The 15843-nt window shown below is 36.1% G+C and overlaps 2 protein-coding genes across 2 annotated transcripts in view; one reads left to right on the plus strand and one right to left on the minus strand.

Moving 5' to 3' along the window:
- Positions 1 to 11296, plus strand: LG01H2orf69 (linkage group 01 C2orf69 homolog). The gene is made up of 2 exons (XM_019746477.2): positions 1 to 475; positions 8403 to 11296. Exons 1-2 carry the CDS (start codon positions 140 to 142, stop codon positions 9228 to 9230), a joined length of 1164 nt encoding a protein of 387 aa, XP_019602036.1. The 5' UTR covers positions 1 to 139; the 3' UTR covers positions 9231 to 11296.
- The window catches only part of TYW5 (tRNA-yW synthesizing protein 5), a 22413-nt gene continuing 16884 nt past the window's right edge, over positions 10315 to 15843 (minus strand). Inside the window, exon 8 of the mRNA XM_019746478.2 lies at positions 10315 to 15536. Coding sequence (XP_019602037.2) covers positions 15280 to 15536 — 257 coding nt within the window. The 3' untranslated portion in view covers positions 10315 to 15279. The remainder of the gene's footprint in view (positions 15537 to 15843) is intronic.

Below are 15843 nucleotides of genomic sequence, written 5' to 3' on the forward strand. Positions count from 1 at the left end.
ACAGACGTCGGCCTCTGACGCTACCGTCGCCTCCGCGCCGACTCCCGCCGGGGCCCCCTCCCGGCGACCGTTGAGCGGCCTGTTGAAGTACTTCCCTCAGGACCTCCCCCTCCACTAACCGTTCTTGCGGCGGCGACCCATGTTGGGGTTCGCGCTCCTGCGGTCGCCGCCGCTGCTGCTCCTGCTGCCGCAGCTCGGACTCGGAATCGCTGTTTCACGATCTCAGGCCGGAACCATGAACTTCGGCGGCAGCAGCAGTGCGCGATGCTCCCTCTCGGCCGAGGGGAGCCCACAGCGGTGCGTGCAGCTGTCCACGGTGCCGGGAGCCGACCCGCAGCGCAGCAACGAGTTGCTCCTGTTGGCGGCGGCGGCGGCGGAGGGGCCGGAATGGCGGGATCTCTCTGGGGACCGGGCGAAGGAGGGGCAGCAACCGCCCACCCAGCATCACGTCCTCTATTTCCCCGGGGATGTGCAGGTAACCTGGGGCCTTTCGGGGCACCTGTTCCTTCCTCTCGTGCATGTGCGAATTCCATAGATTCTCCCCTATAGCTGGTACCGAGTGTCTTGCCTCGTCTGAACTCAACCACACATGCACTCACAGGGTGGCTCTTCCGTTAATACACGGAATCCAAAACCGCCCCTTCCCCACGCCTGACCCCCTCCTCTTGTAGCCCGGGAGGGACGGTGTCCTCGGAGAGTTCCCACCTGGGAAGAGCCGGTTGTCAGTCCAGGCTTCACGGGAGTATAATTTGAAACATAGAAGGAAGGAGTTGAGACACATGATGTATATTCATTCTGTAACTTGGTTTCTCAGAGCAGTGTGTGTGGGGGAGGGGAAGGGGACAGGAGACAGAGATAGCTTTTAAATTAACTTAGCACATAGTGTTCCATTGGCAGTAATTAAAAAGCAAGCAAGTAAACAAAAACAAAAACCCACTACAAAGGTATGACACTCAGTAGTCATTCTAAGAAAGGGGGGGGGGGCGGAGAAAAGAGACAGTAATTGCTAAGCATGTCAGTATTTTGATGCCGACTTAAATTCTGTACGTTTGTTTTTTGTGTGATTTTATCTTTATTATTCATTGTATAGCTGCAGGCAAATTACCGTGAATATGTTGTACTGGAAAGCTGGGTCTCAATCTAGATCTTATTCTAGAACTGCGTTGTCTAATCGGGTAGCTATTAGCTGTCTGGCAATTTAAATTAAGTACAATTAAAAACCCAATTCCTCAGTTGCCCCAGCTGCATTGCACGTGCTCAGCAGCAGCTAAGGTTTGTGTGTGCTGTAATGAGCAGTGCAAATACAGAAGAACGGTTCCACAGCACGTTTCCATCATCACCACGTTCTCCTGGATAGTGTTGGTGTAGACAGGTAAAGCTAGAATATGGCTAGATGTGTTTCGTATACCATGAATCAGTATTTATTGTTTTTGAAATTGATGCTTGAAAATGATACACGTACAAACTTTGTGCCCTAAGTCAAATGATGATTAAGATACCTGTAGTTTTTTTCTCTTCTCTTCAAAATAATGGACTGATAATAAACACTATGAAAAAACTAGTATTTAGATTTAAGAGAAGAAATTTACTCAATCGATGCCCTTTTGCTCAATTTGGGAAACCAGCATGACACTACTGATCAGGACTTCCAGATTATGGACCAGCTAACTGTGCACTTGCGATGATGATGATGATAGCGTGATAACTAAAACGTATAGATAACTAAACCTACTAAGTGTTTCTAAAGTGTGCCAGCTAGAATGTAAGTACAAGTCTTCATCTGATGTCTAAAAAATGCTAAATACAGTTGGAATAATATCTTTTTGTTTTGACATCATCCATTTCTTTATGTAGCCTGAAATTCCATTAGCTTTTTGGACAGTGATATACTGTTGATTTACGCAGAGTATGAAGTGCTCTAAAAACCCAGGAATGCATCAAAGGGTAATGCATCAAAAGGCTTTGAGGCCAGATTGCCTAGGTTTGAACCCTGATTCTGCACTTTTTAGCTATTAAATCTCTGGCCAATTGCAGCTACCCACAACTATAAAGTATGAATAATAATTTATAGGATATCAATGAGGAGTAAATATGTGAATACCCAATGAGTTACAGTTCTTCTCATCTTTCTGGCGACCTTTTTAATTATTGGGGGTACCCCAGTGCTCAGTTCTTCAACTTTTCCTCTGTCTTCATATGAGGTCTAAAAAAATGCTAAATTATTCTCTTCATGATCTCTTTCAGTCTGTGGCTTCACATACAACATTTGTTTATCTAGCCTAGACATAGTCCCCAAATTTTAGACTTCCCAATTGCATGCACAATATTTCATTTTGGATATTTAATAGATATCTCAAACCTAAAATCTCTGGATCTTTGCCCCTAAACCTGTTCTTTCTGCAGTTTTCCTCATCTCAGTTAATGGAAACTTCCTTTTTAGTTGCTCAAGTTAGAAATCCTGAAGTTATCCTTTAGTCTTCTCTTTCACATCTCATATTTTAATCCATCAGCAAATAAAGTGGCTTCACCTTCTTAATGTATCTAAAAGTGATCAGAATAATCATTTTAAAATGTAAATCAAATCATTCCATACCTTTCTGCTCAAAATTCTCCAATAACTTCCCGTATCACATCACTCAGAGTAAAAGCCAGCGACCTTTTGATGTCCTTCAAGTTCCTTCACTATCTTTACCTTTCTCCACCTTGTTGTTTTTCTGACTATCTTTTTCTGTTTTATTCTGTCCCAGCCATACCAGCCTTCTTCAAATTGCATACTTCACCTCAAAAGCTTTGAACATGCTGTCAGGAGCAGTCTTTCCGCAGATTATCTGTAGGATTCATTACCTCATCTGTTTCAAGTCTTTGCTCAAAAGTTGCCTTCACAGTGAGGCCTTTTCTGACCATCCTATTTAATAACCAGTTGTATGTACAGGACCCCTGTTAACTTTTTTCTTTTATTTTTGTCCATTTCATTTACTATATTAGTTATTCATTTTGGTTTTTGTCTGTGTTCCACCACTACAATGTAAGCTTCATGTCTGTTTTCTTCACTGATATATCTATGATGCTTAGTGACTATCCATTAGATAACTTGTTGAATGAATGAATGTATGTAAGTTGCTTTGAACAGTGTATGAAGTGTTTGATAAGTCTTTGCTATTATTATATGAAATGCTTTTAGGCTCAGATTTCCTCATCCATATCTTTGTACTTGATTCTTTTGAGCTTCATGTTTATCGTTATGAAATTTGCCCTCTTAGGTACAGCTCATCTTTTTATTGATCATTTTATAACTTATTTCAGTTTGCAGCATATTATAGATTAAATAAGCATTTTTTTCTATATCTTTATTCTTAATTTGGATCAGTATTGAACAGAATAGGGTCAAAAAGAACTTTGTAGGGTATAATTATAAGCTTTGCCTCATCTTAACATAGATTCATTATTTGGTATTAATTGGATCTGGCTGTCCATGTAATTTAAATCCTAATTATCATTACTTTATTGTTTATATCCTTTTTTATTTTATACCTGTCCTTTTAGCATTTGAAGTACAGGAAAACTGAGGCTGTCTTAATATATATTTCTTTAGATACCTCTTGATGTTTTTCTTATCCATCTGTAATGATTTTAGAGGGAGATCAGGATTTAAGTAGGTACCGTCTAATTTTCTTGCGTTATCTTGCTTCTTAAAGCCTCAGGATATAGAATTACACTCATCTCTTTGTTTTTAAAGTGTAAGCTTACAATTTGATGAATTTTGACAAATATTACAGTTATGTAACTAACACCACAATCATGTTATACAACATCTCCATCACCCTAAAAAGTGCCCTTGTGTCCCACTCTAGTCAATCTCTTCTCTCAGCCCTAGGCAGTCATTGATCTGCTTTCCTTCACTATAATTTTTGCCTTTTCTAGATTTCCATTAACTAAGAACATCCAGATAGAAGAGATACATAGGGTAAGGTATGTGGGACGGGGTGCAGAGCATCCATGCTCTCTAAACCTATCACTTTCCTAGCACCTCCACTGTTCACTAACCTGGAAGCTACCCAAGCCTGTACTTTGGGGATTTTTATGGAGGCTTCATTGTATATAGTCATGATCTCTCATTAACTCCATTTTCATCCCCTCTCTGGATAATGGGTAGTGAGGCTGAAAGTTCCAGACTTCTGATGATGTCTTGGTCTTTCTAATGACTAGCCCCTACCCAGGAGCCCACCAGTAGTCACCTCATTAGAACAAAAGACATTCCTATCACCCAGGAAATGCCAAGGGTTTTAGGAGCTCTGTGCCAGGAACCAGGGACAGATATTACACACAGTTACACACTATTAGTCATACCTGATCATGCACCTTAGGCCTCCGTCAGGCAGCCTTCTTCTTTGGCTGGATCCTGTTATCCTTCTAGCTTGCTTACTTGGGGTGTCCACTTTTTGCTCAGCAAAAATGCCCCCTTGCCCCATTTTTGATGGAAGTACAGCTTACACCCAATATTGTTCTTCTCATTCTGCTGTAACGAGTAGTCCACCTAGTTTAAATCTTTATCATGAATGTCTATAAACTCTTGAAGACACATCTCAAGTTTTCCTAAAACTCCTTTCCTTTACTTCAGTAGCAGTATGAGGTAGGCCTATAAGTTTTGCAAGTTCTCAGATATCTGCCTGTGCAGTAAGCATCTCCTAATCTCTCCAAGAGATTCTCTTGCCACCTGCCTCACTGGGGATGAGGAGAAGCGTGCCCCCTACCCTTTTCCCCTACTAGGAGAATAAGTGCACTGCATTCCCACTGGGATGAAAATTCTCTCAAAAGAAAACCTCTCTTCCTACAGTCCTTAGCCTTTTCTGTCGATGGGTCAGGGTCATAGCCTGGGTTGTAGAGGCAGTTTGGGCTACAAGCAAGTCCTATGCGAATGTCTGGTGTCTCTTTTTTCAAATGTGCTTATCCATTGTTTTCAGATCTGGGCTTTGACACCACAGTGAGAATCCCATTTTTACATTTTAGTATACACAGTTCCTTAGTATAAACATTTTCTCCCTCTGATCATGGGGAAAATAAAAAGAGAACACCCAAGTTTTGAGATTGATCACCTTCTATGTAGTAGAGGCTAAACTGAGAATCATAAAATATTGAGTTAATTTTTGGCTCATTTACTAAATATATGAAATAAATAACTATAGTTTCTAGGACCTCAGTTTCCTTAGCTATAAAAAGCATTTAGATGAGCCCTTTGAGATATAAGCTCCTATGATAACTTTAATCATAATTATATCAGAAATCTGGATGTGCAGAAGGCAATAGCATAATCCACAAAGTTAAATAATAGTCCTTTAACATATCATAAACTATTAATATTAATGAGATACAAACTGTTAAGGACTTTGAGCATCCTATTGGGAAAATTATCAAAGGACATGAAAAGAAAGTTAACAAAAGAAAATGAAAATTGCCAATAAACATAGAAAAATATTCAACCTGATTAGGAATCAAAACATACAAATTAAAAGTGAGATATCATTTTATCATAGCAAAGATTTTTTAAAGATTAATGCTCATAGTCAGTGTGAGCCAGGATGTGGGAAAATAAGCACTCTTGTATACTTCCAGTGGAAATGTAAGTTGATATTAATCTTTCTGATGGGAAGTCTAAACATTATGATGCAGATTAAATTTTAAATTTATTGATAGGGAATCATGCCTATAATATAGTAAGTGAAGACTGTATATATAAGTTTGTTGAGGGAGAAAGAATCCTCTCTTATATACAGACTACTTGTGTATGTGTATGTATACTAAAGAAAACTGGAATCCTAGACACCAAAATTTTAATAGTGATTTTCTAATTGGTGGTTTTGTGGAAGGTTTTTCTTTCTTACACCTCTGTACATAGACTGAATTTTTGTAGTATTAGTTTTAATTTTTAAACAGAAAAAAATCCATTTTGCTAAAAAATGTAGTTTATTTAAAGTTGTACTTTGAAAAGGCAGTCTTTTCATCCCATTTCCTGTAGTCTCCCATTTCCTTTCCCCAAGGCTATCCCTGTTACCGATTATATGTCCCTGCAGAAACATTCAATGTTGATGTAAACTTTCTAAGAAACACAAATGGTAGTATAGCCTACAGGGATTATTTAGTCCTTATTTTACAAACCATACAAGTACTCATAGAGCTGCTTCATTCTTTTGAAGCAGAAATAAATATACATATTTATTTACACATGTACACAAGTATATCCCTGAGATAAATTCCTAGAATTGGAATTACTAAGGCAAAGGGGAGGTGCATTTAAAACTTTGATATATAGAATATATGACTGTTAGAAATAAGGAAAAATTACATCTCTATTTCTGTCTCCCTCACACTCTATATCCAATTCATCAGCAAATGCTGTTGACTCTACCTTCACAATATGGTCAGAATCTGACCGCTTCTTATCACCTTCGTGTCTACCCCACTCTGGTTCAAGCCACCTTCTCTCATTAGGATTAGACTGCAGTAGCCTCTGCTGTAACTGTTGCCCCTTCACACCTAGTATACAAATCCTTTCAAAACAGGTCATATCAGCCCTCTCCTCCAAACCTTGTCAGAGTTAAAGCGGAAGTCCTCAGTCTTCCAAGGCATGACCAGCACGCTCGCTTCTCCCCAGCATTCCCTCTGACTTTCTTGGCGATGGCTTTGCATGTTGTTCCCTCCACTGGAGCTCCTCCGACCTTGTCACTGCATCGGGGTTCTGTAAAGCATGCTTCCACTTCAGGGCCTTTTGCAGTTCGTTTCTTATGCCTGAAATATCATGATGCATTCCCTCAACCCCTTCAGGTCCTTCTCAACTCTCGCCTTATTGGCGACCACCCTGTGTTTTAAATAGTAGTCTCCCACCCTCTCCAAAACATTGGACTCCTTTTCCCTGCTTTATTACACTCCATTGCACTCACCACCATCTAATGTTTTCTGCTGTCCAGCCACTAGCCATTTGTGGCTGTTGACCACTTGAAATGTTGTTAGTGAAATCAAGGAACTACATTTTTAATTGTATGTAACGTTCAATTTAAATCTGAAAACTGATACTCAAGTCTGTTCCTGGAAAAGTTTTAAGTATATTTGAACAACTTGGTACATGAATCTACTTTTTCAGCTGTAAATTTTATGAAATCTAAATTCAGATTTTCTGATGAAAATATAGCATCCAAATTGAGATGTGTTTGTAAGTGTAAAATATACAGTGGAGTTCGTAAGAAAAAGAAATGTATAATCTCTGTAGTTTTTTATATGGTTTACATGTTGAAATAATATTTTAGATATATTGGGCTCAGTAAAATGTATTATTAAAAATAATTTTCACCTGTTAACTTTATTAATGTAGTTACTAGAAAATTTTACATGTAGCTCAAGTTATATTTCTGTTGGACAGCGTTGCTGTATTTACTAATGGAGTTGTTTGTTGTGTATCTCTGTCCTTAGAGCTCCATGTAGGCGGGAGTTTAGTCTGTTCTGACCCATACCCAATCAGTAGGTATCCAATAAATTTCATAAAATAAATGAATAAATTTGAATGAATTTCCCTTTTTTTAAAAAAGCTATGAATAAAAATTAAAAGGAAAATAAAATTTACATGCATGTCCAAAAAACTAAAGTTATTAATACATATAGAATAGAGAATGGCTAATAAATATATGAACAAAATTTCAACTTCATTCAAATTTTCAAATCTAAACTAGAATATCATTCCTGTGCCTATGAAATTTAACAAAGATAAAAGTTAACACATACCTCACTAGAAGACAGTATTGTAGTCTATATAACCAACCTTAAATTATGAGTATTCTTTCACCTAGTTTTTCTATTATCTAGGAATTTATTTTTAAGGATGTAGTCACAGATGTATAAAAAGATTTTTCTCTAATGTTCATTGTAGCTTTGTTTGTAAAATAAAAATTGAAATCAAACATAGCATTCAGGTTGCTAGAGTAATCCAATGAGGGAGGGGTTCAGGATAGCAGCTTTAATATGAAAATATTTTAAAATTCTGTGTTGGTCAAAAGGTCTAATAAACCAAATTTCTATGTTGTTAATGTGTTATGAATAGATTGTATGTATACTAAATAAAATTTATTAAAAATATCTATAATCCTTCCAAAGTGTTTTATTAAATTCCTACTGTGCTGTTTAGCTATCTTATAACCCTGTCTTTTGATTGATTTGAGGCCTAAACCGAGAGTGTAATTTGTTCAAAATCTCATAACCAGAAAGTAATGGCGGATTTATAGTTTTTCACTTATAGTATATTAACCATGGGTCATAACACCCCAACTTACTCCACAATGAAAATGGGAAACTATTTTGTGGAAATAGTTTTATATAAATGTATATTTAATGCTTGTTTCATCTTTCTTACCTTTCAGAATTATCATGAAATTATGACTCGTCATCCTGAGAATTATCAGTGGGAAAACTGGAGTCTAGAAAATGTTGCCACCATTTTAGCCCACCGGTTCCCCAATAGTTATATTTGGGTGATAAAGTGTTCCCGAATGCATTTGCACAAATTCAGCTGCTATGATAATTTTGTGAAAAGTAATATGTTTGGTGCTCCAGAACACAATACTGACTTTGGAGCTTTTAAGCACCTTTATACATTATTAGTTAATGCTTTTAACTTAAGTCAGAACAGTTTGCTATCAAAGAAGAATGTGAAAGATTTGAATAAGGACTCCAAAGCATCTAATTGTAGATCCAGTTCTTCTCATACTACCAATGGTTGCCAGGGAGAAAAAGAAAGAACTTGTGAAAATTTTGATGAGTCTGCTATGAGTTTCTATCCACCATCACTAAATAGTGCTTCTTTTACTTTAATTGGATTCAGTAAAGGTTGTGTTGTTTTGAATCAGTTGCTTTTTGAATTGAAAGAAGCTAAGAAAGACAAGAACATAGATGCTTTTATCAAAAGGATAAGAACAATGTACTGGCTGGATGGTGGTCATTCTGGAGGAAGCAATACTTGGATTACTTATCCAGAAGTCTTGAAAGAATTTGCACAAACAGGGATTATTGTTCACACCCATGTAACACCTTACCAAGTACGTGATCCAATGAGATCTTGGATTGGAAAGGAGCACAAGAAATTTGTTCAGATACTTGGAGATTTTGGTATGCAGGTGACTAGCCAAATTCATTTTGCAAAGGAAGCTCCTTCCATAGAGAATCACTTCAGGGTTCATGAAGTATTTTAAGACTACAAGAATATTCATGTACTTATTAAGTGGAAGAGCAGAAGCACTTTTTTGTGGGGAGCACACATTCCTAAAATATGAGTGTAATGTGCAATCGAATTCTTTGCTTGTGAATGTGAAGCTTTTAATATGGACTGGGTTAGAATTAGTTCATTTGAAATCTAAAAGGTGGTTTGTGATAATCCTAAGGAGATATAAGACCCTTTAGAATGACAGTTACAATACAGTCCTTATAAAAGATAATTAAAATTGTTATCGTTGGAAATAGTTTATTTTCTGAGTAATGTTTAAAACTAATTTTGGTGGCACTGTAACAATAATTAGCTATTTTGGCACTGAAAACTTTTGAATAGAAACATGTCATTGCTCTTCAAAGCAAAGGTACACTGATGTTTTCCATCATTTTGGAATAACTGTCCTGCCGTTGTTTTATAAACTCATGGAATCTGTCTTTAATGTGCCACCAGGTGTTTTTTTTTGAGAGTCAAAATATATGTTTCCAGATAACCAAGAACATGCAGTAGTGTAAAGTTGGTTTTTAAAAACATTACACTTAAGCACTGTGGCTAAATTTTTAATTGACAACTTTAGCATAAGACATTTTGGAGTTTCTTGAATCTTGGCCCAAACCAATTCTTTTGGGAAAATTGTTTTGAACATAATTACATATATTAATTACAGATATATTACTGATTTAAAATATTTTCATATCAGTCTTTTGAAAGAGATCAACTTAGGGAAAATAAATACATGATGCTCTATTTGTTAGTGTTCTATAGACAAGGGGACAGATTCTATAGATCTAAGTCAGTGTTTCTTCAGAAGCATGCTTTTGTCTGCCAAAAGAAAGTAGCTTTCTTTGGCTAAAATGCAAAATTATATTGCTATAAGAAAAGTTATCAGGGAAAGTTTGAAGACACAAATGATTTAATTTTGGCTCAAAAACTGAATTTGCTTAACACTGCTACATAATCTGGGTGAAGTTTCCTTCTGCCTGTTTTTTTGACCTACATAAATACATTTTGAGAAACCAAGATCTAACTAATGTCAAACAATATTGAAATACAGCTGTATGATTACAATAAAAGGTGAGTGGTCACTTTTTTATTGTTTATTTATAATTAGCTTTTGCAGGACATGAAACAAAGTATGGCAGTAACATGGTGCTTTCAAACTGAAAAAAAAAGACTGAAGCTTAATAGCTTAATAACCCACAGGACCTAAATTCTTAAAACATACAATTAAAATATTTTTTCCCAGAATTATATTTTAATGACTATAAATACATTCCAAGTATTCAGACTTATAAGAAATGATTCTTACTTACCAAATGCTTAAAAATAACATCCCTTAATTCTATAGTGTCTCTCAAATTATTTTTTTAAATGACAAAGTAGTCTTATATTGCTTGTTTCTTTAAATACCTGCTGTTTCTTTTGAGACCAAAAATTCCCAACAAGGAAACAAGTCAGCCTGATTCTAATACTACCTTGTCTTAAGTTAGCACCGTGATTGATTGGATGGCTTTCAATGTTTAGTAGTCTTTGGTTAAACTCATGTGTATCTAATGTAAAATAGCTAAGTTACTGAATGCTCTAATGATGGGGCAAGCAAAGGCATTCGTTTTTACAGGATTAACTAAAATGGAAAAAGGACTTTCAGCAGGATTCATTAAAAAAACTGATATATGAAAAATCTGGGTTCTTTAGCTATCTAGTCATATGAATGTTTAATTGTAATTGTTATATTGAATATTAAAATGAATGGATATTAAAATAACTCACTAGACACCTGGACCTGCCACTGCATCAAAATGACTGTTGAAAAGTAGAGTATTTCTTGAATGAAAATATGTTCAAGTTGATCCACGTATTTTAATACTTCAGATTTGTTTTTTCTCCCCATTTGTCTAAAACTATTGTAAATGTTAGTATATCCTTTTGGATTGTGCCATTTTATGTTTATGTCATGAGTCAACTGAGAAAAGTAGTCATACATACAAATAATGTGCAAGCTGTTACTGCCGCAGCATGAATGTACAATTGTATTAAATTTAATCCACAGAAGTCTGTCTGGATGTGCTTTATGTTATTAGATTTGTGTTAAAAGTTCAGATCGTTATTTGGAAGGAAGCTATTTCTCTCCACTTTGCCATTTTGGGTTTACATGTGTTTTCATTAACCCCCATGTTTTTTTCAAATGAGCGACTTTGAAACTTTCCTATAACAATATGTATCTGCTTTATATTCTCCACAAAAATTTACATTATTTCCATTTTTTCTGTTGGATTTCTTAGAGAACAAATCTCTCAAAAATAAGGAAATTCTTCCTTTTTGGTGCTAATCATCTCAGGTGTCTGTATTCCTTGGTTAGAACATGGTGTGATCGGTTTTTCATTTGTGTAACATCTAAGCACTCAGCAAGGACAAGTCAGGTCTAGGCACTAAGGCTACAGTGCAGACAAAACTCAGCGTGTGAGTATAGAAATGTGTAAGACTTAAGAGGTAAAATATGAAACAAAATAGTATTCGTGTAAGAATTGTGTAAGAGCCTTTAAGAGAAACATGCTTTAGAGGGTAAGATATACATGTAGATAGACCTCATTTGTAAATTCTGGTAGCTCTTTACAAAGGCAGAGAAGCCTAGTAGCTTTAAGTCAGTGGTTGAGATAGGCAGTCACTTAGATGGTCACGTTAGTATTCCATTTAATGGAACATTAAAGAACAGAATACAGCTGAGGTGTATTTAAGACACCAAACACTCATGCTTGAAATAAGTCTTGAAGGTAAGACCAGAGGTATGTGGGGGACTGCCAGTCTGTTAGTTCCTCCTGACTACGTGTTTTTTAGCACTGGGGGAAGGAGTCACAGCAGCACAGTTCAAACTCCATTCAGACTTGCATTTTTTTTTTGGGTCAACTTGTTAAATTCAGCTTAGATTTCTACTGGCAACTTTAGATAGGTGAGAGAACTGCCCTGTTACTAGGGTTCTTTCCAAATGTTCAAATAGATGCTGTTCAAAAGTATGGAAAGATGGAAAATAAGCCTCCTTGACTTTGTTTCTCTTGTTTTGATATTTCATGGAAGTGACAAGTGTGAAATTACTGAATAACAGTATTTGTCTTGGTAATTATGTACCAAGAAAAATACTGTTAATGTTCGTGAAAAGCTACTATCCACATGTATTTTTAAAATTTATTTTTTAAGACTCATACATACAGGGGCAAAAAATTAAAATAATACACAGCTGCAGATTCCAGTCTGCCCACCTACTGTGTAACCTCTTCTCAGAGGCAGCCACTCTCACTGGTTTCTAATGTGTCCTTGCAGTGATATTTCTGTTTGGACAAGTATGTTTACTTAGAGCATATCTTTGTTTTATACAAATGGCAGCATACCATACCCATAGCTTCAAACTTTTTTCTCATTTAATCATCTTGGAAAAGTCGTCATTACACATATGTCTGTCTCATTCTATGACTGCACAATATTCCATTTTTATATTACACTCTACTGTCTACCTGTTCATCATTAGTCTTACTTTGCATCCCTTGTCTATGTAGCAAGCAGTACAATGAGAAATTTCCCTGGCAGAGGAAAACTATTCCTTTGTGGGTGAGGTCAAGCCCCCAAACTGTAGCCAAATAACTATATAATGTATTCAGAAGTATTTGAGATGAGTTATGCCTAAAGGAGAAAGAATGGAGAATTACTAATCTGGTCACAACTGTAATTCCAATTTCTGTCACCCAGCTTTGTGAGCCTGGACAATCACTTAAGCAATCTGGATTGATGAGTGATTTCTAAGATCCCTTTCAGCAACAAAATTCTAAGATTTGGAATTCCTGAGAAGTTACAGCTAACAAATACTGTGTAATACACATTTAAAAACATCTCATTTGGTCTCAACCAGGTAGGCAAAAAAGATTAAAATAAACACCAACATTAACAGATATGACCAGGGAAATAATTTTAAAACTTCCCAAAGTGTTCATCTCAAGCTTTCTAGATGTCATAATTTACCTCAAATCTCTCAGCAAATAAGAACTATAAATAATTGAGTGGAGCTAGTACCAGCCATCCATCATGTGCCTGCCCTTGAACTATTTCCTTGTATTTTTGTAGCAACCCTAGAAACCTTAAGTTAGTTCTATTTTAAAGGTGAAGAAAATAAGCTTCATAAAGATTATTAAACTTGCCTAAGGTCATTCAGTTTGCTTACCAAATAAACTAATTAAAATGAATAGTCACTGAGTAAACTTAAATTTCAGTTTTACTTACAGATTTTCTATGTGGCTCTGGACATATGCTTTGCATTCATTCTCTTACTGGTTTTTAAAAAAAAGCAAAACCAAGGAGGGTTTATTAAAAAGCTGACTATAAATACCATTCAAACTAACGGGTTTTCTTTTTCTTTTTTTCCTTCCCAAAGGAAAAAGAGTCATGTAAAAAGTTCTTTGCTTAACCTAAGAAGTAACCAAATATCAAAATCTAGTAATTATATCTGGCTAATACAACAATTCCTTTTCTGACAGATTCTCTTCACTCGTGTTGGCCTGAGTAACTTCAGTATCTATTCTCAAAGACGCCTAGGAAGTTCAGAATAGTTTTTATATACTTTTCCTTTCTTATTTATTGCAATTTGCTTTTTATACCTGAAATTAATCTAACTCCAAACACAGGATATGAGTGGATGAATTATTTTCGATAAAATTATTTTCTAATTAAAAATGCACCAAATTGATATACTCTGATCCCTTTAGATGGGCACATTTGTATCCAGTAAATATATTTCATCTTCAATGGCAGTGCAAATAATTACTAGGTCCAAAACAAAGAATGGCACAGATCCACATACAATGGCTCATTGTTTTCAATGACAGCATTATTGGGATCTCTCATGTATGTGTTCTTAAAATTCACTTTTCTTTAAAATAAGTGATAGGTGGAAAAGTGTTTAGTGGAGAAAACTTTAATTAGGTTCAAGTTTAGCTGTAGGTATACATTAAAACTGATTTGAATATTTTCTGACATTCAAAGACTGAAAAAGGGAGCAGGCCTGATTTATACTGGGTGCCAAGAAAACCAGGATCAAATTAAACATTGTTTTGGATGGATAATAAAACCAGTAATCCAAATTACTATCATCTAATCCAATTGTCTCAATCCTGACTATGCATCAAAACAACCTATGAAGTCGATTACATATAAATACCCATACCAAACCTCAAACATACTGAATCAAAGTCTATAAAGTTGGGACATAGCCATCTATTTTTAAAAGCTTAAAAGATCACTGCAGTAGACATTGGTGGTTGCCCACCTTTTTTTCCTTTATCAGAATCCTGATTTTAAAAATTATCCATTCTACCCCCATGTATACCTGATGTACCTCAGAAGAAGAGGATTCCACTTCCAGCTCCAGTAGATCCAACTGGCCTAAGGGTTATTCCATACCTTTTGCCAGTCACTGGCTCGGGGATGGACACTTATAAGCCAAATCAATGAGACCCAAGGGTTTGGTGGCAAATTCTGGGGCAGCTTTCTTGTATTAAGAGAGGGCCCCTGGAATCCAGCCTGAATCCTCTACTGCATATAAATGAAGGTGCACACAGCCCAATGCTATTGGCAATCATTCCATGACCATGAGGATAGCCAGCCTTAGGGTGACGCCAATGCTGCAGCTGGAAATGAGAGGAAAAAAGCCCCAGAGGTTCTTAATGACACTAGTAAGTCATTGGATCAGAAATACAAAAGCCCAATGTATCAGCAGACTTCATGTAAAATGATTCAATACATTTTAAGTGGAATTTTTAGTTATTTGTATCTGAAGCTAAAAAATGGTCCCAGTACAACGTTCTTTGAACCTCAACAATCTGTATTAAGTAGAAACTACACAAACACCCTCTGTACTTAATCTATAAACCTGAAATTGGTTTACCTTTCCTCTTTTAACAATCTATAAAAATAATTTAGGTCTTATAATATTATTCTAATAATTGAGCTGAACTGTATTTGAAAGTTTATATTCATTGCATTCACTTCGCTATTTACTCAAAATTTTTGCTGTAGGCTTTGTCTTGAATGTGTAAAACCATTCGCCGTGCATAGAAGTCCCTGTATTCCTCTGGTAGTTCAGCCAGTGTTTTTAAGGCTCTGTCCAAAATTTGTGCCGCTCTTGACGCTGCTGTAGGATCTTTGTTTCCATAGGTATCTGTTTTATCATAGCATTCAGACGGAAGGTGTTTCCAAAAGACATTCACTCCCACTCCAAACTCTTCAGAAATTACATTATGGAACCATAAAGCTGGAGGGAAAAAAAAGTTAAAAATAAAACCTACAGTTAAAAAAAAACCCAAAATGTCAGTGAAATATCACAAGTTGCATGTAGCCAATGTAAGAAATAATTCTTATTATATAACTAGATCCCTTCGTTAGCACGCTCCCAGCTTTAAACAGAATCATTTTAACTTTTATGAACTGCCAACCAATTTAAAGTGTCAACAGCACAACCCTACATTTAAAACCTTTGGAAATAGCAATTTTTCCTTTTTAACTTGAAAGACATAATAAAGTTATATTTGTTTTGTAGTTCTGTAATTTGGGGCTGTGTT

This window comes from Rhinolophus sinicus, linkage group LG01, assembly GCF_036562045.2.
Source record: "Rhinolophus sinicus isolate RSC01 linkage group LG01, ASM3656204v1, whole genome shotgun sequence".
Classification (NCBI taxonomy): domain Eukaryota; kingdom Metazoa; phylum Chordata; class Mammalia; order Chiroptera; family Rhinolophidae; genus Rhinolophus; species Rhinolophus sinicus.

Excerpts from the sequence above, each read along its gene's own strand:
- LG01H2orf69 (XM_019746477.2), top strand. The coding sequence starts at position 140 with ATGTTGGGGTTCGCGCTCCTGCGGTCGCCGCCGCTGCTGCTCCTGCTG. Across the intron at positions 476-8,402 it reads ATTTCCCCGGGGATGTGCAG|AATTATCATGAAATTATGAC; the intron begins GTAACCTGGGGC and ends CTTACCTTTCAG.